Below are 26,597 nucleotides of genomic sequence, written 5' to 3'. Positions count from 1 at the left end.
ACCTCTGCAGCTATTCAGTGCCCCAGCCCAGAGGCTTAGGGAGACAAAGGGACACGAATTTGGCACAGCAGCGCCCGAAACGCAACCCCTCTTTCAAATCTGTCAGGACAAGCACTCTCGCAACAGCAGCTCCACTCAATGCAGGCAGATCCGAGAGCCTGGGGCACACATGCCCAGCAGCAGCTCCTCTTCCCATTTTAGGTGCCTCTAATCACCCACTGCTGTTGCTTTCGGTTGAATTTATTCATTTTTGAACCCAAATGCTGTTTTATGGAGATCACAGTTCAAGCATGAGCCAGGTTCTATCAGTAGGTGTGGTCTCTTCACACATTCCTCCTTTAAAAGTTGGTTAAATCTTTTAAGTTCACCTCACATGAATATAATAAATATAAGAAACTCACCCCACCTGCCAGCCCAGGAGCCAAGGGAGACCCTCAGAAGGATTCTGAAGCTGTGCGCACAGAGCAATGTGCCTTCCTCTGGCTCTCAACTTGGAGAGCTCTTCCAAAGGCATTGCATGGATGAGTGGAAGCAGCAGCTGGTGGTGCCTTTCTCTGTTTTCTGAGTTTATTTAGGTGTTCAGTCACAAGTACATCTCCTATAACAGCTCTCACCAGCACAGGAGAATGGTGCTTAGTCAAGCTGATATTCTTTATGAGAAATATGGAAAGCAGCAACAGTGTTTGTATCAAAACCCTGTGCCAGGACAGCCTTCGAACCCTTCAGCTCCATGGCTGGCAAGAAATGAGGATTTTTCTCTCACTGACTGGTTCCCATTTCATTAAGATTAAAGGTGTTGTGTCCCTCTAACACCCTCTGTGCAGGTAACAGCCCTTCTCTAGGACAGGTGCCAGGTTTATCTAAGAACTCTGGTTTATTGACAGTTGTCAAAACAATGCAACCATGTACAAAAGTTCATTCCATAAAATCCCAGCGCTTACAAAAGTTCGTCCCATAAAACCCCCATCATTTAAGTGCCATCTTCATATTAAAAAAACCTACTGGGTTGAATTCATAAAAAAGTCAAACACTTCTTTTTCACATTTATAAAACCAGTGCAGCTGGTTTGTACCATGAAATGCAGGTGATGCCCAGGGCCCTGCATCCAGCTTTGTCCCAGGATCCCTGGTGTGCTGGATACCTGCACACACGGACACCCACCATGAGGTCAGCTCTGCAACAAGGCACAACTTCATCATCCTCCAGTGCCATCTCAGTCACCAACAGGATAAGTACAGCACATTCCTGGGAAGGCAGCAGTGATCAGGAATCCTAGAGCAGCCAGACAGTCCAAGGCTGGGTGTTGGATCCAGCGGGTCCAGGCAGGATGGCCACAAAGTCTTAATGAGCCTGAGTTGGGGGTATTGCTGCCTGTTCCCTGAGCTCTGGAACAAAATAAAAGGAGCAGATTTTACTCCCAACACTAGCAAAGAAAAAGGAATTCCAAGACCAAACCAAAAATAAACCAGCTTTCTGATGGTTTGAAACATGCCATGGCAGAGAAGCAGGATAAGGGCAGCTCTCCAGCTCCTAAACCACTTCTGCTTGGGAAGAGACACTACAAAGAAAGAAATACCCACAGTCTCACCCAGTTCTCTTCAGCAAAGGTGAGATGTGTACATAGACATCAATCCACACAGTTCCTCTAAAGGAACATCTCTTCCAACCAGTTGGACACCCCATTATGTGCAACATGTCCATGTTGTGCCTTTACAGATGTCTCCAACAAACCAAATTTGACAACAAGGCAGGTGCTGAGGACACAGATTTCCACTGAAAAAGGGGGTTTTGACAGTAAAATAAGAACTAAAATCAAATGCAAGGCTTTGGGGAGAACATTCACTGAACAGCTTGTTCTACCTCTGCCTTGGCTCTGCACGCAAGCATGGCACAATTCTTGCAGGTAGAGAAGAACCAGGAGGAACAGGCCTTTCACTTACTCTTCCTTTCCTTCTGTGCTGAGGAAGGGGATGTTATCCTGCTGCCTGCTTGGATCCCATGGCAAGGGGGACCAAGCTGTCCAGCTGCTGCCGGTTCCCTGTCTGGACCAGCCACTCATAGAACTTGTTTTCTACTAACGTCTGGAGCCGTTTCCTCTGATCCCTGAAACCAAAAGATCAATGGGAAGTATGGAAAAATCACATTTGTTTACAGTGTTATGCTTCTACCTTACCTGTACTACCCAAACAAGCCTCCAGATATACCAGGAAGAGCCAGGCCTGGCTCCTGAACCCTCTGGACCAGGAAGAGAAGGCTTTTACCAAGGGAATATGATGATAATGAACCCCAAAGGCAGAACTTGGTGGAGTCAGAGAAGCCATACAAACTTCCCCATCCCACCAGCACGACCACCCTGCTCCACAGGGCTGCTTCCACTTACCTCCTGATTAAAAACTGTCTGAAAAGGGAGAAAAACCAGTATTAGTAAGCAATGTTTAAGCACTAAGGACTCAAAATTCTGTTCTGACAGTACCTGGAAGAGAAAGGATGGAGGGGAAAAAAATGCACCTATGAACACTCCTTAAATAATTCTTGTTGTTGGTAATTAACTTTTGAGGTGGTTTTGATAAGCCCAGCAGTCACAGGGTGTCCCACAGCTCAGGCTCCCTGGCACTGCTCAGATGCCCAAGAGCAGCTCCAGAACAGCATCCCAGCCCTCTGGGATCAGCTCACCTCTGGAATTTGTTAAGCCAAAAGTGGCACAGGTGTTGAGCAGCCCCTGCTGGACTTTTTCCATGAGTTTATGCAATTAATTTCTGAACACCAATAAACACGAACATTTTTCAGTATTCTGGAGATTTTACGTGGGTTTGCTTTGGACCCATTCCTAATTTGATGTGCTGATCCCATCCTGTACTGGGAAAAGCAGGAAACCAGCTCCAGAGGAGGCCACTAAGATAATCAAAAGTATGGAGCAGCTCTGCTGAGAGGAAAGGCTGAGAAAATTGGGATTGTTGAGCCTGGAGAAGAGAAGCTTTGAGGTGACCTAATTGTGGCCTTTCTATACTTAAAGGAGCCAACAAGAAAGAGAGAGAGAGACTATTTCCAAGGGCCTGGAGCGACAGAACAAGGGGGAATGGTTTTAAACTGACAGTGAGTACGTTTAAATTGGATTTGGGGAGTGAGTGGGGAGGCCCTGGCACAGGTTGCCCAGAGAAGCTGTGGCTTCCCCAGCCCTGGAAGTGTCCAAGGCCAGGTTGGATGGGGCTTGGAGCAACCTGGGCTAGTGGAAGGTGTCCCTGTCCATGGCAGGGGGTGGAACCTGACTGGATTTTTAAGGTTCCTTCCAACCCAGACCATTCGTAGAATTAACTGGGTTGGAAGGAACCAGTGCCACATCCAGCCTCATCTTAAAAACCTCCAGGGACAGTGAATCCACCACCTCTCTGGGCGGCCATTCCAATGCCTGATCACTCTCTCTGTAAAGAACTTCTTTCTAATATCCAACCTAAACCATCCCTGGCAGAGCTTGAGCCTGTGCCCTCTTGTCCTATTGTTGGTTGCCTGGGAGAAGAGACCAACCCCCACCTGGCTACAACCTCCTCTCAGGAAGCTGTAGAGAGTGATGAGGTCACCCCTGAGCCTCCTTTTCTCAAGACTAAACAACCCCAGCTCCCTCAACCTCTCCTCATAGGACTTGTGCTCAAGTGCCATCACCAGCCTCATTGCTCTTCTCTGGACCCGCTCCAGCACCTCAATATCCTTCCTGAACTGAGGGGCACTCCAGGGGGTGGCCTCACCAGTGCCGAGTACAGGGGAAGGATCACTGCCCTGCTCCTGCTGGCCACACTGTTCTTGATGCAGGCCAGGATGCCATTGGCCCTCTTGGCCACCTGGGCACACTCTGGCTCATGTTCAGCCTCCTGTCGATCAGCACCCCCAGGTCCCTTTCTGCCTGGCTGCTCTCCAGCCACTCTGTGCCCAGCCTGTAGCGCTGCAGGGGGTTGTTGTGGTCGAAGTGCAGGAACCGGCACTTGGCCTTGTTGAACTTCATCCCACTGGAATCAGCATTCTATGATTCTATTCCTTTTTGTCCCCCTCAGTTCCATGTACCTACCTCCTTTTTCCAAGTTAAAGGCTGCTTTTTGCAGAAATTCCATTCCCCAAAAAGCAGAGTTCGGGGACAGGAACTAACCCAAATTCCTCCCCAGCAAACACAAAGGCAGTCACTTCTTTCTTCTCTTATGGACTTATCTTCTCCAAGTGCTTTTTCTCTACCTTGATCTACTACTGACCCTGAAAGACTTTCTGTCTGATACACTCGGAAAATGAATAAACAGGATTTTATGCTTTTGCAAGTTGCTCCTCAAGCTGTCTTACTGCTCCTGTCTTACTGGGGTTTTACTTTCAGCCTGGCAGGATTTACATTCTTTTTCTGCCCCACTTTCCTCATTCAGACAACTTCAACTTCTTGAAAGATGTCTTCTTATTTCTAACATTCCCTTTCACCTCCCCGCTCAAGCACAGAGGCTTTTTCCTTTCTACAAGCCCGACATCCTGTTTGCTCTAAGCTTCCTACTTGTCTCCCCAGTTGTTTCCCTGCCTGCAGGAGACAAGAGAGACATTTTCCGCTGTCAGCTACCCAGTTTCTTTTCAACAAGCTTCTAAACTTGTCACAGTTTGCCCCTTTTATGGAATAAGCCACTCCAGGAGTGAGCTCCTGTCTCCTGTGACTGCAGGATGGCAGATCTAAGTGCATCATCCCTGTTTCCTCCCACTTCTTTAACAGGAAGGTTCTGACAGGCCAAACACCTTCCCAAAACTCTGGGGGGAAGAAGCACCACAGCTAGAGAGGGAAGCACCTTGGATGAGCTGATGGGGATGACTCCAGTCTCTTTCCTCTCTACTGCTCTTGATGACTCAGGGCTGGGAGTTTGAAGGTTTTCACACCTCTGTCCCCACCTCTGGGTCAGGACTGCTCTGCCATCCTACTCCTGTAGCAAAATCTTGCCCCAGAATCCTTTCTCTCTCCCAGTCTAGAGCTCTTTCAAAGTGCTCATTCCTCCTTGCTCAGCATGGAGGCACCTGGATTTCAGAAAGGAGCATGGGAAGCAGAGGGAGCTCCTCCAAAACCAGGAATCATCAAACGGGCCGGGACTCCTCAGCCTGGTACAAGGGGAAGCATTGACAGTTTGCCTCCTATTCCATGTTTCCCAGAGGATAAATCCCTCCTGGATCACTGTTATCAGCACTCAGTTACACCCTGGTACCAGTCAGTGACTAAGCAGGGAACAGAAAAAAAATCTACACAGCCTAAGCTCAGCTTAAGGAACAAAACTTTTTCTTATCAAGTCTTTACAAATGAATGTTTGAAATGGGGTTTCTATCCCCAAAATGTGCTTGCAAAGGAAGCTGGGCAGGGGATTCCATGGGATCAGTTCAAGAGGAATTTCAGAGTTCCTGTCCCGGGGTGACCTGCTGCAATGATCCACAGGCACATTCCCAGCTCACCTCAACAAGGGAAGGGACAGTCATCTAAAGCTTCAATCCCAAGGTAAATGAGAGGGACCCCAGGCAGTAGTAGCAGGACAGTGATGTGGTTCAGGGCACACACCCAGCCCTGCCCAGAGCACTGGCAGCAGAATAGACACTGGGCAGGACCCAGAGTCATAAACTCTCACTGCCAGAGTGGATCCCTCCCCTCAGCCCTCAAACAGTGTTCAGGAATGCTTTCCCTGGAGTCTCACGAGCTGGGAAAATGGAACCATGAGAAAGCACCTTCTCCAGAGCAGCATGGGCAGAAGGTGAGGGAGGAGATTCTCCCCCTTTACTCCACTTGGTGAGACCCCCCTCTTGCTGTGCTGCCTCCAGCTCTGGGGTCTCAACACGGATGTGGAGCTGCTAGAAGAGTCCACAGGAGGCCATGGAGATGCTCCAAGGGCTGGAGCCCCTCTGCTCTGGAGCCAGGCTGGGAGAGCTGGGGAGGGCTCACCTGGAGAAGAGAAGAATCCAGGGAGACCTTAAAGCCCCTTCCAGTGCCTGAAGGGGCTCCAGGAGGGCTGGAGAGGGACTGGGGACAAGGGATGGAGGGACAGGACACAGGGAGTGGCTTTCCACTGCCAGAGGGCAGGGAGAGATGGGATATTGGGAAGAAATTCTTCCCTGTGAGGGTGGGGAGGCCCTGGTACAGGTTGCCCAGAGAAGCTGTGGCTGCCCCTGGATGCCTGGAAGTGTCCAAGGACTGGTTGGATGGGGCTTGGAACAACCTGGGCTAGCGAAAGGTGTCCCTGCCCATGGAATCAAGTAGAACGACATGACCTTTAAGGTCTCTTCCAACCCAAACCATTCTGGAATTCCATGACTCAGAGCTAGAAGTATGAGCATTCCCTGCTCACCTTACCAACCAGGATTACTAATGACTAACGCCCCAGAATTGGCCCGTAAGACACAGCTCACCCCACCCAACCCATTCTCAAAGCATTTTTATGGAACCACATCAAATGAATCCCTGGGAATGGCTGAGCTCAGCCACTCCTGCTGGGCCCAGCACTCACTTGGTCAGACCCGCCTCCTTCACCGTGCGCTGCCACACCTGGACCCGCTGCTCCCGCTGCCTCAGAGCCTCCTGGTATTCCTGGGGGAGCCCCCCCGGTGTCTCCGTGGTGTCTCCTTCCATCTCAAAGGGAATCACGAAGGTGTAGAAGTCCGAGGGGGGCAGGAGGCAGAACACACTCGTGTCACTGCTCTCCCTGCACACCAGCATGGGGCTGTCCCAGTAGTTGGGCAGAGTGGCCAAGCCCACCTGAGCCATGTGGTCCTCCAGCATGGGATAGTGGGTGTGGAAAGGGGCAAAGCTGACTGCCTGGTTCCCTGAGAGGATGAGGGGCTGGGTGGGTGTCAGAGTGTAGAAAGTGCAGCCAGTGGTGGATGCCAGGGACAGGCGGTGGCAAACCACCATGACCCTGACGTTGTCACAGCTCTGCACGTGCACCGACGTCTCCACAGGGCCCAGGACAAACGTGCTGCTCCGGCACTTCTCAATGGTCACAGAGCTGCCAAAGAACCACAGGCAGTCAGGGCTGGAAGGGACCTCTGGAATCACCCAGTCCAACCCCCTGCCAGGGCAGGGTCACCCAGAGCAAGTGACACAGGAACCAGGTGGGTTTGGGATGTCTGCAAAGAGGGAGATTCCACGCCCACCCTGGGCAGTTCCAGGGCTCTGCCACTCTCCATGAAAAAAAGTTCTTCCTCATGTTGAGGTGGAACTTCTTGTGTTTCAGTTTATGGCCACTGCTACTCATCCTATCACTGGGCACTCCTGGGAAGAGCCTGGCACCATCCTGACACCTGCCTTGCAGATATTTATATGGATTGATAGGAACCCCTCTCAGATATTTGTATGGATCAATGAAATATTTGTATGGATTGATTGGATTCTCTGTCAGGTGAGGTATTTGTATGGATAGTTGTATAGATTGATATTTGTATGGATTGATAAGATCCCCTCTCAACCTTCTCTTCTCTAGACTAACTAGGCCCAGTTCCCTCAGTCTCTCCTCATCAGAGATGCTCCAGTCCCTTCCTCATCTCTGTGGCCTCCACTGGACCCTCTCCTTGTCTCTCCTGTCCTGAGGAGCCCAAAGCTGAATCCAGCACTCAACGTGCTTCACAGGGCTGAGCAGAGGGGCAGGGTCCCCTCCCTGACCTGTGGGCTCTGCTCTCCCTGATGTCCCCAGGACCCCACCGGCCCTCCAAGACTGCAGGTGCCTCCCAGGAGAACCAGAACTCACCGGAGGGGGGACAGGAGGTAGATGAAGGACTCGTTGCAGCGATGGATCCTCACATGAGCCCCCACCAGGGTGTCCGAGCTCTTGGCCAGGGTCTGCCTGTACACCTGGCTCATGATCACCATGGGGGACACCTCGGGCACCACTCGGGCACTGCAGGCAATTTTAGCTCTCCTGGTTGCTCCTTCAACTGCAGCACAAAGCGCACAGAAGTTCATGGCCCAGCAATCCCTCGGGAAAACAATCAGCCCCACAGTTGGACGGCACTTCCTACACCTCCCACACCATCCCCAATCCCCACTGGGCAGGTCAGCAGCTCACAGCACCGAGAAACTCCAGAAACTGGGAGGCGCTGGAAGATCCCAACCACTTCAAGATTATTTAGGAGCAGCCAGAGGCCCCCGAGGGATCTCCACTTCCACAAGTCTCTTCTCAAACCCAAGGCTCAGCCTGGCAGGAAGATCCTGAGGACACATTTAAAATAAGGGAAATGCCCCTCCTAGAGCACAGTCCTTGAGCTCTTCCCTGGTCTCCCTAATCCACTGCCCCTCCTGGGATCCTGCAGCCAGGGAAACAACACTGAGCCAGTTTCTCTTTCCTGAGGTGGCTCCATGTCCCTGCAGGAGAGGGGCTGGATTGGAGACTAGGAAAGCCAGACCAGTTCCCACCCCACTGCCAGATCGCTGCTCAGCAGGAAGAGCTGAGTTCCTATTTCTCAGGGTATTTTCCTAAATTTCTATTTATTTTTCAGTATTTCTACACTTCTTTGTGTATTTCTAAATTTGTATATTTGTATTTTAATATTTCTCTATATTTCTGTATAATTCTATCTCTTTCTATATGTTTTATATTTCTATTTTTCTATATTTTTAATTTTTTCTAGATTTTTATAATTTCCATATATTCCTATTTTCCCACATACTCCCATCCTTTCCCGCACACTCCCATTTTCCCACACATTCCCATCTTTTCCCGCATAGTCCTATTTCCCCATTTTCCCACATTTCTCCCACGTGCTTCCCCATTCCCAAACCCGGCCGTGTCTCCCAGGCGCCCACCTTGCTGTGCCCACGCCAGCTTCCTGCCTGCCCTGATGCAGGCGGTCATTCCCAAGGGATTGGCGGTGAGGCAGGAGCGGATCCAGCTCTCCAGGCGGGGCAGGGAGAAGGCTCTGGCGCCCTCGGAGAAGCCGTTGTGGGGCCGGCAGGGCGGGCACAGGGCCAGCTCGTGGAGCGGCCTCACCGCCCGGGAAGCGCCCACGGAGCCCTCGAGCAGGAGGCTCAGGGCACTCAGGGCCTCCAGGGACACCAGGCTGCTGGAGCTGGAATGGGACGAGGCTGAGAGCTGCTCCGGCTCCAACAGCAGCTCCAGCATGTCCAGGAGGTGGCTCTGCATGAAGGCCCGGTGCTCCTGGTCATTCCAGTTCTGGAGGGGGCAGGAAAACACAGGTGAGGTGAATGTTCTGGGCTGGGAAACTCCAAAAGCATCACACACTGGATCCTTGCTAAGAATTCCTCTAAGAATGTCAAACATGTGGTTGGGACAAGCTGGAATCATGTCAAACACGGTGCTCATTCCTGCTATTCCAAGGCACACAAAGCCACCACCCCTCAAAAATTAAACCCCATTTTATTCTAAGTCAAGCAGCAAATATTTAATCCTAGAAAGCAGCAACAGGCTCTCCCCCAATCCCACCTAAATCCAGGGAACTCCTGCTGGCACTGGAAGGGACGGAGCAAATCAATAACTGGCAGGCAAGGTCTTGGAGCTGCTCCATTGGAAAAGCCCAGCTGGGCCAGGATTCCAGGACAGAAGTGCCACCTTCCAGGGTAAAAAGCTGAGGGTCATTTCTCCAATAAACCAAACAGTCTCTGAAAGAATTCTTAGTTCAAATCCTAAAGCACTCATGCCCAGAAAAAAAGCAGGAGACTGGAATTACAGCAGAGCTTAATAAAGCCAAGCTTTGCTAAAGGAACACACCTTGTCCTCACCACCATCTGTTCAAAGATAAAGTTTTCCAGCTCCTATTTTTAATGATTCTAGCTTGTCCCAACTACGTTCCACCAGCTCATCCAGCTCGCAGCAGCACATCCATGCCAGAATTCCAGAGGTTTGCAGCTGGGGTGGCCAATTTGTAACTCACCCTCCCACCCAGAGCTGCCGACGGGACACACCCCACTCACTCCTTCCTAAATATTTGGCGGTGATTTAAAAGGAAACAGCACTTCCACGTGGCTGATCTGCAGCTGAACAACCAGCTCCCCTCCCTGATGCAGAACCTGAGGCCAGGGAACACCCAGGGGTCCAACATTCCCACTAGAGCAAGGCAAAGGAACTATAAAGACAAGAAAAGCCGCCTGTTTGAACAATGGAAAAAGGCAAAGGGGCCTTTTTGCTCCTTAAAAGGAGAATTGCCAGGACTCGTGGGGAATTTTCAGTTGCCTTTGGACTCCAGGAAAGCCTCACGTAAAACTTTTTAAAAGCTCTTCATTAACTGCAGAGAGAACACACCAACTCTGCCTCATTTACCATGGAACATGGATTCTGCACTTGGAGGGAGCAACCCAGCCCCTTCCCGATGCCCTCGGGGCAGATCCCAACAAGGGAGAAGCTCCTGCATGTGGAAGATCTCACAGGCACAGGTACCTTATTCCCGCTGGTAGATTTCCCAGGAAAGCCGGGAGATTCGGTCCTGGGGCTGGGCCACTCGTCGCCGAGCAGGGACCTGCGCAGGGACAACCTGTGGAGCTGCTGCACGTACAGGAACAGCAGGAACTGCAGCGTGTCCACGGACAGCTGGAGAACGGGGAGAAAGGGAGAAGAGTCAGGACCCCCTTAGGCCGGGCTTGGGCTCCCCTAGCCTTGGGCCGGCTCTGGGCTCTTGCCTTGCTCCTCTCCCGCTCCAGCTCCTCGGCAGTGGCACAGGAGGCCTCCGCCTCGGCCCAGCGGAGACGGCGGGGCGGGTCGGACCCGAGGAGGCCGCGGAACAGCTCGAAGTAGAGCCAGGCGAGGTCGCGGCCGAGCTGCAGCTTCCCGCAGGCGATGTGGCGCCAGCGGGGCCAGCGCAGCCGCGGGAAGCACCCCTGGTCGGCCCTGGCGCGGGCGTAGGCTACGGCCTTGCGCAGGTAGTGCGGGGCGAGGCGGGCGGGCGGCGGCGCCGGCAAAGCGCCCGCCAGGAATGGCTCTGTGCGCGCCCAGAGCCGCACCGGGCCCGCCGCCATGGCCGCCGCCACTTCCGGGTTCCGCCGCGGGCACCACCGAGACGGGCCCTTCCCTCCTTCGCCGGAGCAGCCGCTCATTGGTCGCGTCCGCCGGCGAGGGGGCGGGGCTAAGCGACGTGCACGCCGATTGGTTGCGCGGAGAGAAGTCGGGGCGTGGCATGCCCTGCGCGCTGAGCGGCGGCGCTGAAGTGTGCGCAACCCATTGGCCGGCGGCTCTCAGCGCCTCGCTCCCATTGGCTGTCTGCCGGCACCCCGCGCCCCCATTGGCCGGGGTCGGGCGAGGGGCGGGGTCGGAGCCGTCGCCGCCACCGCTCCCTCAGGGCCCGGCCCGGCCCGGCCCCGCCATGGCCCCTGCCTGGATCGGCCGCGTCTGCCTCCTCCTGCTCTGCCTCTGCGGAGAGGCCGCCGCGGGGTGAGTGCGCTGGGACGCGCCCTCGGCGCTGCGGAGTGTGGGGGTTCAGCCTCGGCGCCGTGCCGCGACCCCCGAGCTCGGAGTCGGCGGCTGCGGTGCTGACGAGATCCCGCTCTCTTTCCCCTCATCCCATCCCCTCATCCCATCGCCTCGTCCCTTCCCCTCATCCCATCGCCTCGTCCCTTCCCCTCATCCCATCGCCTCGTCCCTTCCCCTCATCCCATCGCCTCGTCCCTTCCCCTCATCCCATCGCCTCGTCCCATTCCCTCATCCCATGCCCTCATCCCTTCGCCCTCACCCCATTCCCTCATCCCTTTCCCCTCTCCCATTTCGTTCTCCCTCCCTGTCTCTCGTGCCCTCTCTCTCCTATCCCTTTTCCCTCCTTATCGCCTCTCCCTTCCCTTCCCGTTCTCCCCATCCCCTGCTCCTTTTTCTCTCTCCCTTCCCATTCCTTTGCCTTCCCCTTCCCTCTCCCTCCCTATCTCCCATCTCCCCTCTCTCCCTTTCCCTTCCATTTCTCTCTCCTTCCCACCCCTTCTCTCCATCCGCTTCTCCTCTCCCTTCCTCTCCCTCCCCTCTCCCCCTGCAGGAGGGATTTCTACAAGATCCTGGGGGTTTCCCGCGGCGCCTCCATCAAGGACATTAAGAAGGCCTATCGCAAGTTGGCGCTGCAGCTCCATCCCGACAGGAATCCCGACGACCCACGGGCGCAGGAGAAGTTCCAGGACCTGGGAGCTGCCTACGAGGTGAGACCTGGAGCCGGGAGTGTCCTTCTGGAGCCAGGAAGGGTGGAGGGTGTTCATGGAGCCAGGGAGGTTCGGGAGGATCCGTCCTGTAGCATTCTATAGGGGAATGAGAAAGGGAATGTGGGGAATGGGAAGGCTCTTCGTAAGGTCCAGGTGCAATCCGTCCTCCCCCTGTTACCATGGCAAATTCCATGCTCTCCCTGTCAGTTTGTTGAATTCTGTCCTGCATCTTTTATTATCATGAAATGCTCTGACTTGGAAGGGACCTTATGGATCATCTCATTCCACCTCCTGCCATGGACAGGGACCTTCCACTATTATACCAAATTCCCTCCCTTCTTTTTCCTCCTTCCATCAAATTCCATCCTTCCCCTATTACTGTATTGGATTTTATGCTACACCTTTTATTCTCATGGAATCCCAGGCTGGTTTGGGTTGGAAGGGACTTCAAGGAGCATGCCTCACCCACTGGGTGAAACTCGTGAAGGCACCAGTGGTTTTGTCCCTGTTGCTGGCATTTATAACTGGCATATATAGAATTCCAGAATGGTGTGGATTGGGAAGGACCTCAAAACCCATCTCATTCCACCCCCTGCTGTGGGCAGGGACACCTCCCACTAGCCCAGGCTGCTCCAAGTGCCATCCAGCCTGACCTTGGATGCTTCCAGGGATTGGGCAACCACAGCTTCTCTGGGCACCCCAAATTTCAGGCTAGTTTTCATGGTTTAGCTGCTTTTCCTCCTGTTCCCACTCCTCTCCAGCCTTCTGGAAGCTCACCTGGTAACTCTGACCTTTCCAAATATGATCAACAGGGAAAGGAAGAGTAAATGTGATCAGAACTTTAGAATTAAAACTGATGCTTCACAGTCTTAAAAGTCCTGACTGAACCACAGGATGGTGGTGTATGATTTTTTTTTCAGTGTGTCCCTGTAGGATTTGAGTTATTCCTTCTAATTTGTATTTAATATTTAAGATAAACTCAGTGTGTATATTTTCCATGTTGTTTTAATAATCTGAGTGTAATTTTTTTATGGGTTTAAGTGATAAACGCTTAACTCTTGTAGACCAGCACGGCAAGCAAGCCCTAGACAAGGCTTCTGTGACATAAAGCCTGACTAGTTGTCCCCAAGTGCAGAGTGCTGCACATTCAGAGCCTTGTTAAACAACTCCCCTAAGCTGCAGGTGATGTCTTTCCTACTTCCATGTGTTTTCCAGGTGCTGTCAGATGAGGAGAAGAGGAAGCAGTATGATGCCTACGGTGAGGAGGGACTGAAGGATGGGCACCAGAGCTCCCATGGAGACATCTTCTCCCAGTAAGGAGGTTTTCCCACTCTAAGCTGGTCTCCAGCTGCTGCTCTGATTTTGTGATGCTCAAGCACATGGTTTCTACCCAGTCCAGAGTCACTGTTGTGCTGTGAGAGTTGAGAACCTGAGGAAATACATTTACAGTGGGTATCCTACGTGAAATTCTCAGTTTGGTTGTGCATCATTCCCTGCTTCAAGAGCTTCCCACATGGACACCCCTGTGGGTGATTTTTCAGGTGCAGCACCTTTATCAAATACATGGGGATTTTCCCAAGTTCCCTGTGTGTGACTGAGGTTTAACCTGTTGGCATACCACGTGTGCCCTTCGAGGACACTTCTGCAAAGTGTTGCTGGGGTGACTTTCACAGCAACTGTGGAATTTGGAGCATTACAATCCAAAGGCAGCTGCACCTGATTTTCTGCCCCTTTGGATCAGCCAGGCACAAACTTCCTAAAGTCATTCCTGAAGTTGCTCATCTCATGTGATCTTGGGTGAGAATTCACACTGCCTCTGGAGGACAATATATAGATTTTCTAGGAATTTTTCCTCACCCCTTTTGTCCTCAAACCACTGAAAACCAACCACTTAGACATGACACCTTGTAGTGGCAGCTGAGCAGCAGTGCACATTAGAGGGGACTTCCCTTGGGCAGATTTTGAGATGTTCCTACTCCAAAATGTGGTTCCTTTAATACAGAAAACTCTACCAAAGCGGCTGCTTTGTCTGGAGTGTCCTAGAGGAGCAAAACGAGGTTCCTGGGTTTCCTCTGGAGCTTTAGGACTGTGAGGAGGCTGTTGTTTAGCGGGATTGAAGCATTTGCCCAGGATTCCTTCCTGAACTAACCCATGTGCTTTGCTCCAGCTTCTTTGGGGACTTCGGATTCATGTTTGGGGGGAACCCTCGCCAGCAGGACAGGAACATTCCCCGAGGGAGTGACATCATCGTGGACCTGGAGGTCACGCTGGAGGAGGTTTATTCAGGGAACTTCGTAGAAGTAAGTTCACTTTCCAGAGTGCTGCCAGGTTTGAGGTGTCTGACCAGTGCTCAGAATATCTCCCCCTAAAATACAGCTCCAAGAGATGCTCCTTTTCTCAGTGTCTGCCCATGGGGGATGTTGTGGTGCTCTTTGCTGTAGCTTACTGAAGAAACCACACATTCATCCACCTTTTCCATCTGGCTGTGTCTCTGTGAAGTGGGATAATACTTATTTATTGGCTGTCAGTCACTAGCTGAGCTGTTTTAGAGCAGGTGTAGAATTTAATGATATTTGAGGGCCTCTTCATAAGCCTCCAATTCACTTTACAATCCCTTCAAAACCATACTGAGGATTTTTCATGGTCTCTCCAGGTGGCCAAACATGTCACTGCAAGTTTTTGGATTTTATAATTGGGAGAAGTATATGAAAATTGCTATTTCTTTTAAACAAACTCCATTTCTGGTGCTGACAATCCCTCCTGTTCTGCACATTGGTGTTTCATTGACTGATTTTGTGCTATGGGTGTTTGGGGAACCTGAAATAATTTCCCCGTTCTGTGGGACAAGGAAGTGTCACAACCAAAGTGTGAGGTGTTCCATCCTGGTGTTCCCTTTCCTCTGTAGAAAGGTGTGCAGGAAAAGGAAAGGAAATGGCAACTGTGGTGTCAGAGAGAGCTTTCCTGGTGTTTAATGTGTGATCACAAGGTGAAAATTTGGGATGTTTTGCTGAGGTCACACACGAAAACGGGGTGCTGCGTTGGAATTAGAGGATCCTCAAGGTCCCTTCCAAGCCAAACCATTCTGTGTTCAAGCTGTTTGAGAAATCCAGACCCTTTTGGAGACCCAGGAGTGCTGACATCAAGCTCTTCCTCTTCCCTGCAGGTTGTCAGGAACAAACCAGTAGCCAGACAGGCGCCGGGCAAACGGAAATGCAACTGCCGGCAAGAGATGAGGACAACCCAGCTGGGGCCTGGGCGCTTCCAGATGACCCAGGAGGTTGTTTGTGATGAGTGTCCCAATGTCAAGTAAGTTGGAAGCTCTTCACTACTCCTCAGAATCCTAAATCCTGTGATTTTACCGAGTAATATAGGGATGTTTATTCCCAAACCGACCGCTAGGTGGGGGAAAGTGTCTGTATTCCCAGTAAGAACTGGGGAATGTGGGAAGTTCTAACACGGGTTTCTCGTTTTCGATGGGCCAATCTTTATTCTTGCAGCAGAGCTCGGTTAGATGGAAAGCTCCCCACTTTCCTCTTCCAGCCTTTTATTCCTTGCACAGTCACACTACAGTGGAGTGCCATAACTAAATCTGGTTCAATGCATTGGGGAAGCACACAGCTTCCAGCTGGGAACAGCTGGACATGGAATGCCGTGTTGTGGTCACACATCCAGGTGCTGCCTGCGCATTTAGGAGCTTTTAACTTTGCCTCCCCTACTAGCTGAGCACCTAAAAAAGGCAGCACTGACCCTCCAGTTGTAGATGTGAGCAAGGCAAGAGTACATGTGAGCTTCTGAGGGTGTTCCCATTACCCCTTAACACACATAAAAAGCTGGAATGTGATGGTTTGGACCTGGCTCCTTGCCAAATGTCCGAACTCACAGTAGCAGTCCCCCCTTCCCCCTCCCTTCTTCCCTTAGGGCAAAATAAAAAAACTGTGCAAATTGAAGAACCCGAAATCAAGCTGGTTATATAAATATATATATATTTTATGTATATTACAGTTATACACAATTAAAATACTATGTACACAGCAAAGGGAATTTAAACACCCCCCAGAGGGAAAGGGAAAGGGGAAAAAAGGGACACCGAACAGATATACACAATCAAACTCAAGAACTATACTAGTAACTAGCAAAAGAGATCTCACCACGTCCCTTAGAAAAGCAGGATTGGCAGACACGACCAGCACTCTCCAAACCTCCACGTGGCAGGCCAGCGGTCGCTGCAGGCCTCAGCCTTAGATAAGCGAGACCAACGCAAGGACCCACTGCTCCCGAACCTCGTCGGAAGAGAAGAGAGCAAAGGCCTCTCTTCCCTTCTTACTTATACCCTGATTTACGTAAAAATCGTATGGAATACTGGGTACATGGCCACTTCCTTGATTACAAACTGATCACCAGGGAAGGCCTAGATTAAAACTACCACATGGAATAAAGCTGAAATAGAGTTAAAAACTGAGTGCTGGGTTGCTCTTCCCATTTTCAGGCTTGTGAATGAGGAGCGGACGCTGGAAGTAGAGATTGAGCCGGGGGTGAGGGATGGCATGGAGTATCCCTTCATTGGGGAAGGTAGGTGTGCTCAGCTCTGACCTGCTCCTCTTCTATGATTCAAGGCTGTTCATGGCACTGGGGGTGTCCAAGCCCCACTTTGTGGGGGTTGGAAGTGCTGTGTCCTCTGCATGTGCTGAAATCCAGGAGCGTCTCTTCGCTGGGAGTGGGGACATGCCCTAAACCAGCACCAGGTCTGATGTTTCAGGTAACACTTCAGCAGGAGCATCTGCTCCAGGCTTGTTGTGTGAGGGAATCCTCTCTGCCCAGGGAGATGAAGGACACCACTGACATGCAGGTCTTCCAGAACAGCAGAGAGGTGAGACCTCACTGAGGCAACACCGAGAGAGGCCTAAGCTCTTCTAGATATATTTAAGCAGAGTTTTACCCATCAACTAGTTGGTTTCTTTTTCCTTTAACATGTGAGCTGGAAGTCTGTGTTTCATATCCTGCTTGTTTCTCTACTTGTTCCTAAAAATAACTATCTTCTTCAATTCCTTCTCCCTCCCAGGTGAGCCCCATGTGGATGGGGAGCCCGGTGATTTGCGCTTCCGAATAAAAGTTCTTAAGTAAGTCCCTGGCCTAGTTAGGCTCTTCCTACTGACTATAAAGGCAGCTTGCAAGGCATTTTCTGGCCAGTGTTGCCCACTCTGGCATGGAGCTTGCCCTGCAGCATGTCGGTGCAGCCCTGGCACTCAGGGCTGTGCAGGATGTTCAACCCTGATGGTGCTGGAGTAGCTGGATTCGTTAGAAGTGGGGTTATCAAAGCATCTTAATTTTTTTAGCTTGAATTCACCGTGTGTGATTCACATGAAATACCTCCTTTTTCCACAAATATACCATCTCCCCGTTTTAAGGACATTCACTACTGAGAAAATTGTTGTGTGAGTCACAACCTCAGCACTCACTGCCCCAGAAATAGAAAGGGCACTGAGCAGTACTTATCTTGCCCAGGAAAATGAGGCTAAATTTGATTCATTCCTCACTTCCCCTCCTATTTGTGAATTCACCAAACTCCCAAAGAGAAGGGAAGAAGCTGAAGGGCCTTTTTCCCCACTGGGGAAAGAGGAGAGTTCAGTGTCTCTTGTTTCCACAGGCATCCAGTGTTCGAAAGGAGGGGAGACGACTTGTACACAAATGTGACGATCTCGCTGGTCGAGGCACTGACAGGCTTTGAGATGGATATTGCCCACTTGGATGGGCACAAGGTGAGGCCCAAGGTGCTGTGGAACCCAGATCTACCTGCAGGTTTCCTGTGCTTGCTCAGGATCTGGTTATATCCAGTATTCCCTCTGCTGGAGCCTTCCAGCCCAATTCCCACGGAGTCAAAACAAGCTCTGAACTGTGGGTCTTACAGTGATCTTGGAGGTCTTTTCCAGTCTTGCTGATTCTGGGATTCTGATTCTGCAACACTAATAATGTCCTAAAATTCCTTTTCCCTTCAGGTTCACATTGCTCGGGATAAAATCACAAAACCCGGCGCCAAACTGTGGAAGAAGGGAGAGGGTCTTCCAAACTTTGATAACAACAACATCAAAGGCTCCCTAATAATCACCTTTGATGTGGAGTTCCCCAAGGAGCAGCTGACCGCAGACCAGCGGGAAGGTGGGTGTTCAGAGCCCACCAGAGCTAATAAGAACCTGGCACAGCTGATCCTGGAGCTGGAGTGCTCAGGGAGGGCTCTCCTGTCCCTGTGCCCCTTGTACAACAACACAGTTGGCTGATGCCCTGTAATGAACTCCCATTTGCCTGGGAAGCAGCGAAGTTTGGCTGCTGCAGCTGTAGGGAGCCAGATGAGGTTGGGATGTGCTGCTGCTGGAATGTAGCACTTGGCAAGTTTGCAGGTGCTTTGTTTTGGAGTTGGCCATCTGGCTGGGCTTAGCCTCTGCCTTTCCTCCACTGGAATGGGATCACAGAAGGGTTTTCCAGCCCCTGCTACTACTTTCTTGGAGGCAAGACTTGTGGGAATCCCTCTGCTGTCGAGGGTAAGGAATGTCACACTGTGTCAGAAGGGTTGTTCCTCTCCACACCTCCTTCTACCCTACTCCCTCTAGGAGAGATCTGCTGCTTAGCTTCAGTGCTCAAATGGAAGCTTGATGAACCGTGTAGAAATCCTAAAATTGACAGGATTCCCTCTGCTCCTCGCTGGGAATTCTTTGCTCCAGCAAAGGTCAGTTCTGCCCTGCACCAGAGCGGGCATCAAGGGCCTTGTCCTCTGCCACAGGGCAAAGATGTTCCTGGCATGTACCAGTGCAGCTGGTCAGGAAATCCCCATGCCCAGAACTTCTTCCAGGGCTTCCTCTGAAGGTGCTTTTCTAGTGGATTTCCTGAGCTCCTCAAGTTTATGGAGGGAAGCCAAGCCCTGGGTGGTGAGCTGAGCCCCGGGGCACTCGCTGCCGCCTTGGCCACACTGTGCCAGCTGCCATGGGCAGCCCTGTTGGTTGCTGCAGCTCCGGGTGTTCTGTGGCTCCTCCAGCTGTCTGGGCTGGGAGGTCTGTGCCCCTTGGCTGTGCTTTGGGTGATCCTACTTTGGTTTTATCCCCGTGCTTTCCCGCTTGTTCCAAGGGTGTCTCACGGGGCACAGGGGCCATGTCACTGTGGAGTCTCATTCCAGACTGCTGCCCTTCTAGAAGTTTCATCAGGCAACAACACCTCTGAAACATAGGAGGTTATTCCAGCTGTTGCTCTTGGCACTTTGGAAGACACTGGGCAAGGAGCAGTGACAGAAGCCTCCGTGTTTGGGCCAATTCCTCCCGCACCTTTACAGATATCTGGGAGCAGAGAGACAGATGATAGTGCTGCCATGAGTGTGTTCGGGCACAGGGTGTTTCTCTCCCTCCTAAAGCAGTTCCACATTTCCCAGGGGAAGGTGACTGGGTAGGCAGTCAGATGCCTTCCTGTGTGTTGGGTATCTCTGAACATCCAATGATTGAAGGAGTTTTATGAGGGAATAGGTCAATTCCTGCTGTGTGGCAGTGGTTCATTGTACACATCCAAAGGAAAACTGGGCTGCAGAATTCAAAACATTCCTTTTTTCCTTATTGTTGGCTGTGGTCCTGTTTTCTTATCTCCTAACCATATGTCCAGCTCCTGGGGCTGTCAGAAGATACTCTGGCTCCAAGAGCACCATTCTGAGCTTTGGAATAAGATAAATAATCCTTTCTTTCCTGCCAGTGGAATTGAGCAGAGCTGACTCTGTCTCTGTATTGTAACCTGTCACTTCTTGGTGGTATCAGCAACATTTCAAAGTAAAAATTGCCTTCAGCCTCCAATAAAAGATGCCTGAAGTGCAGTAGCACCAAATGGCAGGATTCCTGGTTGGAATTCCTGATTGAACCTCTGATATGTGTTGAAATACCCTGTTCACTACTGAGGGTAGCAGGAAACAAGGTGCACAAATGCTGCTAATCCCACTTTTTTTTGTATTCTTGGAGTACCTCTTTCTCCAGCCACATCCTTCCTTTCTAAGAATCACACATCCAGGAGCCACATCCTCTCACCCACCAGCCAGGAAGCAACTTGGAGCCTCCTTTGATGCAGTGGGGAAGTGAACTTACCTTGCACCCCCTGCAAAATGACCTGCCCCTAGGGATCAGCAGCTCCTGGAGAGGGGTTTGCTTTGTCCTCCTGTTTCTGGAAAAAGATCAGGAGCCTCTGCCCTTCAGCATGAATAGTTCTCACCTGGCAGAGAGCCCTCTTCATTCCAGTTACTACTTCCAGGCCAGTTTTCCTGTATTTTAACAGAGCTACTGTGACAATTATACATCCAATCACTGGTTTTAAAGGATGGTATGACGTGTAGCCTAAAAGAGTTAAGGACAGACAAGCAGGACAAGGATTGCAGGGAGACAAACTGTCTTAGCAGGATTTCCTGAAGGATTTCCATGCCTGAAGGGTTGGAATTTTCTTCTGTACAAGTAAATTGATTGGTTTAATTACTAATATCCAACCTGACCTGCCCCTGGCACAGCCTGAGGCAGTTCCCTCTCCTCCTGTCCCTTGTTCCCTGGGAGCACAGCCTGACCCCTCCCCGGCTCCCCCCTCCTGTCAAGGAGTTGCAGAGCCAAAAGGTCCCCCCTGAGCCTCCTTTTCTCCAGGCTGAGCCCCCCCAGCTCCCTCAGCCGCTCCTGCTGCTCCAGCCCTTTCCCAGCTCCATTCCCTTCCCTGCACACACTCCAGCCCCTCAGTGTCCTTCCTTAGTGAATGTTACTTGGAAGTTACCCCTGGTGTGGGGAGCTGTTTTGGGACCTGACAGCCCCTCCTGGGGCTCTGAGGGTCTTGCTTCTGGTCTGAGCTGTGCCCTGAGGGGCCTCAGGGCACTGAGTGACCAAACTGACTTAATCAGAGGGGCTCCCTCCTTAATCCCTGGAAAAACAATGTGACACATCCATTCTTCCCACTCTGCTTCCTCTGCTCTGGGTGGACTTGCCCTTTCGGCAGCAGTGGAGACCTGCCAGTCCTTCCCTATCCTGCCAACCCCAGGAGAGGGGCTTTTATGGATTTAAAGGGCTGACTCACCCTTTTTGGCTATTCTGGTAAGAATTTGATCCTGCCAGGCCCTGGGACTTGTCAGTTCCTTGAAATGCTTGATGAGTGGGATTTCAGGAGTGAGGAAGGTGTATCTGAGGAGTCATCCCACCCTCTGTGCCCTGCTCAGTCACTGTCCTTTCCCTTGCAGGTCTCAAGCACTTGTTGAAGCAAGGACCTATGCAGAAGGTGTACAACGGATTGCAGGGGTATTGATGGGTGGGAAAATTGGACTTCCGTGGAAACGCCAAGTCAGATTTGCTTGTGGTCTTTTCTCCTGCCCACTGGAGAATGGAAAAGGGAGAGGGGGGGAGGGCAATGGTTGAGGTTTAGCTAATTTTTAATTTGTAAATGATGGAAGTTCTCAGAGTTGGGGGAAATACTTTTTCAGGACACAACTGGTGCTGCCTATCATGTTCCACGTCCTGGAACAACAGAGATTCCTTGAGCAGGAAAATAGAGCTGGGGAAGGGAGTTTTAAATTCCACACAGGTTGGAATTTCTGGTTTTTAAATATATTTTGATGTGACTTTTCTCGACCATCTCAACGTATTTTCAGAGCTGCTCTAGCTTTTTATGTCCTTTGTATCCATCTCTTCCAAAATATTGTTGCTTTGGGGTGGTGTTTTTAACCCTAGCCCTTCCCCTCTGAGTCTGGGATGTAGTATTGGTTCAGAGTCAGTGGTTTTGAGGCAGGAATACTGGTGCTGTTAGGAATGGATTGGGAATGGTTGGAAAAGGAGCGAATAGTCTTTTAAGGCCTCTATGGACTCTCTTAACTACCAATTAGTCCTGTTGTCCCAAAAGTCATCGCTTGGTTTGAAATTGGAGGTTCCTCCAGCATAGCGAAGACTCCTGGGTCATAGTGGGATTTGGGAATGGCTTCATGGTCTTGGTTCTCCCTCTTTTCCCCCACCTGTAACCAGCATTTACTGGAAAAGCTCCCCCCTTCTGCGCTCTGTCCTCCGTGAGGACGGGACAGGCTGACGGAAAATAAAGTGTGTGTTTGAGTTGGAATGGCAAAACCTCCCTGGTGATATGTTTCCACAGCCCTTTCCCTGGGACATCCAGGCCTGTGCTTCCCTCTTGGAAGCAGCAAGAGAAATCCTGGAGTTACTGAGGTTGGAAAAGCCGCTCAAGCCCATCGTGTTCAACTGTCCCCCCAGCACTGCCCCACTTCCCCATGTCCCCAAGTCCACATTCTTCAAATCCCTCTAGAGGTGGGGACTCCACCACTTCCCTGGGCAGCCTGTTCCAATGTCTGGCCACTCTTTTAGGGAAGGAATTTTCCCCTCATATCCAATCTGAACCTCCTATGGAGCAACTTGAGGCCATTTCCTCTTCTCCTGTTGCATGTTATGCAGAAGAGCCTGACCCCCACCTGGTTCCACCCTCCTTCCTGTTCCCTCAGCGCTCTTGGGGGCTGGAAAGTGAGATCCTCCCAGCTGCTGCCTTACACCCCATTCCCTTTTTCGGGAAGTGGATAGGATCTGGTTTGCCTCCAGATAGAACTGTTTGGTGGGGAGCAGCAGGTGGAGCCTCCAGGTTGTTCTGTTGTTTATTTTCCTTACTGGGAGCTGGCAGAGCTTGGTGAGGTGGGAACAGCCCCGCGCAGGCCCTATGTCCCTGCTGCCCTTGATCCAGCCCGTGTCCCTGGATCCAGCCCTGTCCCACCCAACCGTCGGCTCCAGCGGGAGCTGACGCAGCGGAAGCAGCAGCACTGGGAAGTTTTCCTGTTGGATCCTTTGTCCATTTGCCTTGGCAGAGCCCAGCGGAGTCTGGGGAGCTGAGACTAGCCCAGGAGGCCAAACCCTTGGACTCCCTGCTAGTCTTCTTCAAAATCCCTGAGGATAAGCTGTTATTCCCAGCTGAGGCTGCTCCCTCTGCCCCGCTCCTGCCCAGCCTTTTTCCAGGTGCTGCAGGGCAGCTCTGCCTCTACTCCCCCTCAATTCAGATTTCTAGGAAACCTCTGATTTCAAAGATATTCCTTCCTATATCCCTGTGCATGGGGTTGATTCCCATTATCCCAGCCCCTTGCAACCATGCTGCCGATGTTCACCTGTAGCAACAAACCCAAAAAAGCCGGGATTTCACTCCAAAGTCCCAACTTCCCCCAGGAGAAGGTGTAACCTTTCCTACCTGCACCCCCAGCAGCAGCCAGTGGGTTTATTTTGGGCCTGGCTCCTTGTTCCCGCTGCTGCTTTTCCTTTCCCTGCTAATCCCTTTCCTTCCTGTGATTTGTTTTTATGGCACTGTGGGGCTGGACTCCTCGGGGAACACAACAATGGCTGCAGAGCCCTGAATTGTACAGCAACACGTAGGAAAACAGGAATAAAAGCCCCAAATTCCAAGCAGGCAACCCTGCTTCCTTCCATCCTTTACCTCCCGCTGTGGGGGGTGTCCTCCACCTTTCCCACCTCCAGACAAAGCTTCCGGGGCTTCCATGCTTTTTCCTGGCAGCAACAGCAGTGCTTGCTCAAACATTTCCACAGGTTTCTGGATCCTTTATCCATATAAATGCTTCCCAGGAGGTTTATGTGTTTCCATCTTGGTTAGGGACCAAACAAGAATCCGGACAGAGCAAATTTTCCAAGCTGGGAATTCTGTCATGCACAGCCGGGGTTTCCAACCCTTTCTATGTAATGCTGTTCCCAAATTGGACCACATAAACCCTAATTTCCTGGTCCTCTTTTACCCTAGATCTCACCTTAAATGTGAGGATTGTGGGGGTTCAGTTAGAGGCGTGTTTTTCAGTTCTCCTAGGAAAACACTTGTCCCTTGCTGCTTTGGGGAGGCCTGGCTGAAATGGGATCCTGGTTTATTCCTGAAGGGAATGGTTTTCCTCACCTCCAGGGCCTCACCACCGGCTGGGTTTTAGATGTCATCACCTCCATCGGCGCTGGGTTCCCAGCCTTTGGATGGATTCCTCCCATCCCAGGGGAGGAGAAGGAGCAGATGGGATGAGGATTCCATAGCAGGCTGATGATAGAGCGAAAACAGGGCTCGGATACACTTTTCCATCATTCCCTGCAGCCTTATCCATGTATCCTCTCCCTCCACAACCTGGCTGGCTTCACCTAAAGCCACGTTCCCCATCCAAGATGAGGTGCTGAGGTTTTGGGGCCACTCCAAGGAGCTCCAGCCCTCGGTGTGGGGATCCTGAGGGGTGGGAGTTTGCTCCCCTTTGGCTTCAGCCATGCAAGGGCTTCCTGAGTCTGGGAAGGGGGTGAAAGTGTTCCCAAACAGCCATTTCCCTACAGGAATTCCTCTGGAAGTACAACCCAGGCTTGGCTTCTTCCAAAGAAAAATCTTGTTATTTTTGAGTCCTTATTTGTATGTGAGCCTTTCTGCTCTGGAGCCGGGCAGGGAGGGAAGGAGGGAGAGGGGGTTAGTGCCAGGAGAACATTGCTCTGAGGGCACGTGGCTTTGCTATGGGAGCCTCCAGCTGGGAAGGGAAGGTGAGGCTGTGATTCCCCACTGGAACCCAAGCCAGCAGCCCTCATGCCAGCTCCCCTGCTGCTGGATTGCTCAGGGAGAGGGCAGCCCATGGGGGCGGGGTAGAGGTGTGGTGGGATGGATGGGATCCTGCTGCCTTCATCCCAGCTGCCGCCCACCAATCCCTGCTCCTGGCCAGCTTCCTCCTGCGTGCTGCAGCTGACCTGGGAGGCGAGCAGGAAGGGAAAAGGGCAAAGATGGGCACCCATCCGCCCTGCCAGGAGGGACTGGCCAGCACAGCCCTTTCCTCTGCTGTATTTCCAGGGAGCCGCTTGCTTCCATGTGGGAGCAGGAGGCTGCTAGAAAGCAGATCCCCAACAGCCTTCATCCCCTCCCAGAAAAGCAGACCCCCCCACCCCAGTGGAGCTCCTGGGGTTAACAAGGGTGTCGCAAAGCCAGGAATTCAAACTTCTGGGGCTATGACACTGTAACCTCTGGAAATTTGGAAGGACATGGTTTGTTTAGGCCAGAAAAGCCACAATGACACCAGAGCAGGCTCCGAGTGCGTAAGAGGTGTTTACAGGAATAATCCCTTCCTCCTTCCAGATGGATCCCATCAGCCTTACTTTTCTCCCCCTCCCCACCCCAGCAGGCACAGGAGGTTTGGGCAGCTCCTGGAGCCATCCATCCCTTTGTCCCAGGGACATGGAGGCTCCTGAAGGACATGGATGGAGGTGCCGACCTTGCAGAGGGAGCTGATGTCCAAAAAGGAATGTGGGAGTGGGGGGAGACCTTCCCACCCCATCCAAGTCTCCCATGGGATAGGGACGAAGGGAAAAGCTCCTTCCTGGCACATGGGCATGGTCTCACTGGTCTGACTGGAGCAGGGATCAAGGTCTTATCTGAACCCTTATCCAAGGCACAATAGCGGAGTGATGGAAACCATGCATGGAAAACAGAGCCTTGCCCGGCAATCCCAGCAGAAAAGCAGGATGCTTCACTCCAGGGGCTGATGAAAGCTGTCAGAGGTTTGTGTGCAGAACAAACCAGGACCCAAAAAAACCCCAAGGAACAAATGGAAACCCCCCTTGGCTGACAGGATCAGTGGTGACACGCAGGTGGCAATCCTGAGCTGGGATCCAGGGCGGAAGAAGGGCCAAATCTGGGAAAGGATGGGCCATGCATGAGGCTGCCAGCTGCCAGGGAGCTGATCCCTGTCGGAAAAGTGACGGAACAGGAGCCCAGCTCCCAGTTCTGAAGTAGCCAGGCCACATGTCCTCAGCTTGTCACAACTTTGGTGGCCCCTCCATGAGGCAATTGCAGGTTTTGGGATGAGGAAGAGAAATTTTGGGAAGTTTGGGATAAGGAGGAGAAAGTTTGGGGTTACAAATTGGGGGTTTGGGAATGAGGAAGAGAAATTGTGGAGTTACAGTGTGCTGGGAGTGGGTGCTGCCACCACAACCCCTCTGCTATTGATCACCACATCCCTGTGGGACACCAGTGCTGGTGGAAGGGATGGGGGTGGAAGGTTTGGATGCATTGCCCATGGATAGGGATTGAGGTGAGGCTGTTCCCTGGGGTCGTGAAGGTTTGGGGGTTTCCCCCTGCCAGGTGCTGCCCCAATCTCCCTGTGGGAACTCCAGATAAGCAGTGGAGTCGGCTCCTGGAGCACTCTCCTGCTGCAACCGACACACACAGGGGGCCCCGGAGCAGGAAAGAGGCTTTTCCAGAGCTGCTCCAAGCGGAGACTTCCTCATCTGTCCAAAAGATGATGCACTTCTGAAGCAAAAAGCAAAACAAAACCTGCTGTTCCAGACCTCCCTGGTTTCTCCAGCCTGGGTCTGTCCTGGGTGCCAGCCTGGCTGTCCAACTGCTCCATCACAGCCAGAGCAGGGAGCTGCAGCCCAGGGTGGGGGAACTGGGAATGAGAATCCCTCCAGCTCTTGGGGACCACAGTGCAACACATGCAGGCAGCAGAGAT

The 26,597-nt window shown here is 51.9% G+C and overlaps 2 protein-coding genes across 2 annotated transcripts; one reads left to right on the top strand and one right to left on the bottom strand.

Moving 5' to 3' along the window:
* Positions 1–855: 855 nt before the first annotated feature.
* Positions 856–11,026, bottom strand: TBCCD1 (TBCC domain containing 1). The gene is made up of 7 exons (XM_027878263.1): positions 10,613–11,026; positions 10,374–10,523; positions 8,786–9,152; positions 7,731–7,917; positions 6,495–6,992; positions 1,941–2,103; positions 856–1,385 (listed from the first exon to the last, which is right to left on the bottom strand). Exons 1-6 carry the CDS (start codon positions 11,024–11,026, stop codon positions 1,974–1,976), a joined length of 1,746 nt encoding a protein of 581 aa, XP_027734064.1. The 3' UTR covers positions 856–1,385; positions 1,941–1,973.
* A 258-nt stretch (positions 11,027–11,284) lies between these two features.
* DNAJB11 (DnaJ heat shock protein family (Hsp40) member B11) lies at positions 11,285–22,206 on the top strand. Its single transcript, XM_027878276.1, has 10 exons — positions 11,285–11,360; positions 11,950–12,106; positions 13,322–13,419; positions 14,274–14,406; positions 15,270–15,412; positions 16,593–16,675; positions 17,166–17,223; positions 17,751–17,862; positions 18,100–18,259; positions 21,333–22,206. Exons 1-10 carry the CDS (start codon positions 11,293–11,295, stop codon positions 21,395–21,397), a joined length of 1,077 nt encoding a protein of 358 aa, XP_027734077.1. The 5' UTR covers positions 11,285–11,292; the 3' UTR covers positions 21,398–22,206.
* Positions 22,207–26,597: the final 4,391 nt, after the last annotated feature.

Source organism: Empidonax traillii, unplaced genomic scaffold (assembly GCF_003031625.1).
Source record: "Empidonax traillii isolate 1590-97213 ecotype Southwest subspecies unplaced genomic scaffold, ASM303162v1 scaffold40:size2234952, whole genome shotgun sequence".
Taxonomy (NCBI): domain Eukaryota; kingdom Metazoa; phylum Chordata; class Aves; order Passeriformes; family Tyrannidae; genus Empidonax; species Empidonax traillii.
This window is presented reverse-complemented; position numbering and strand designations above follow the sequence as displayed.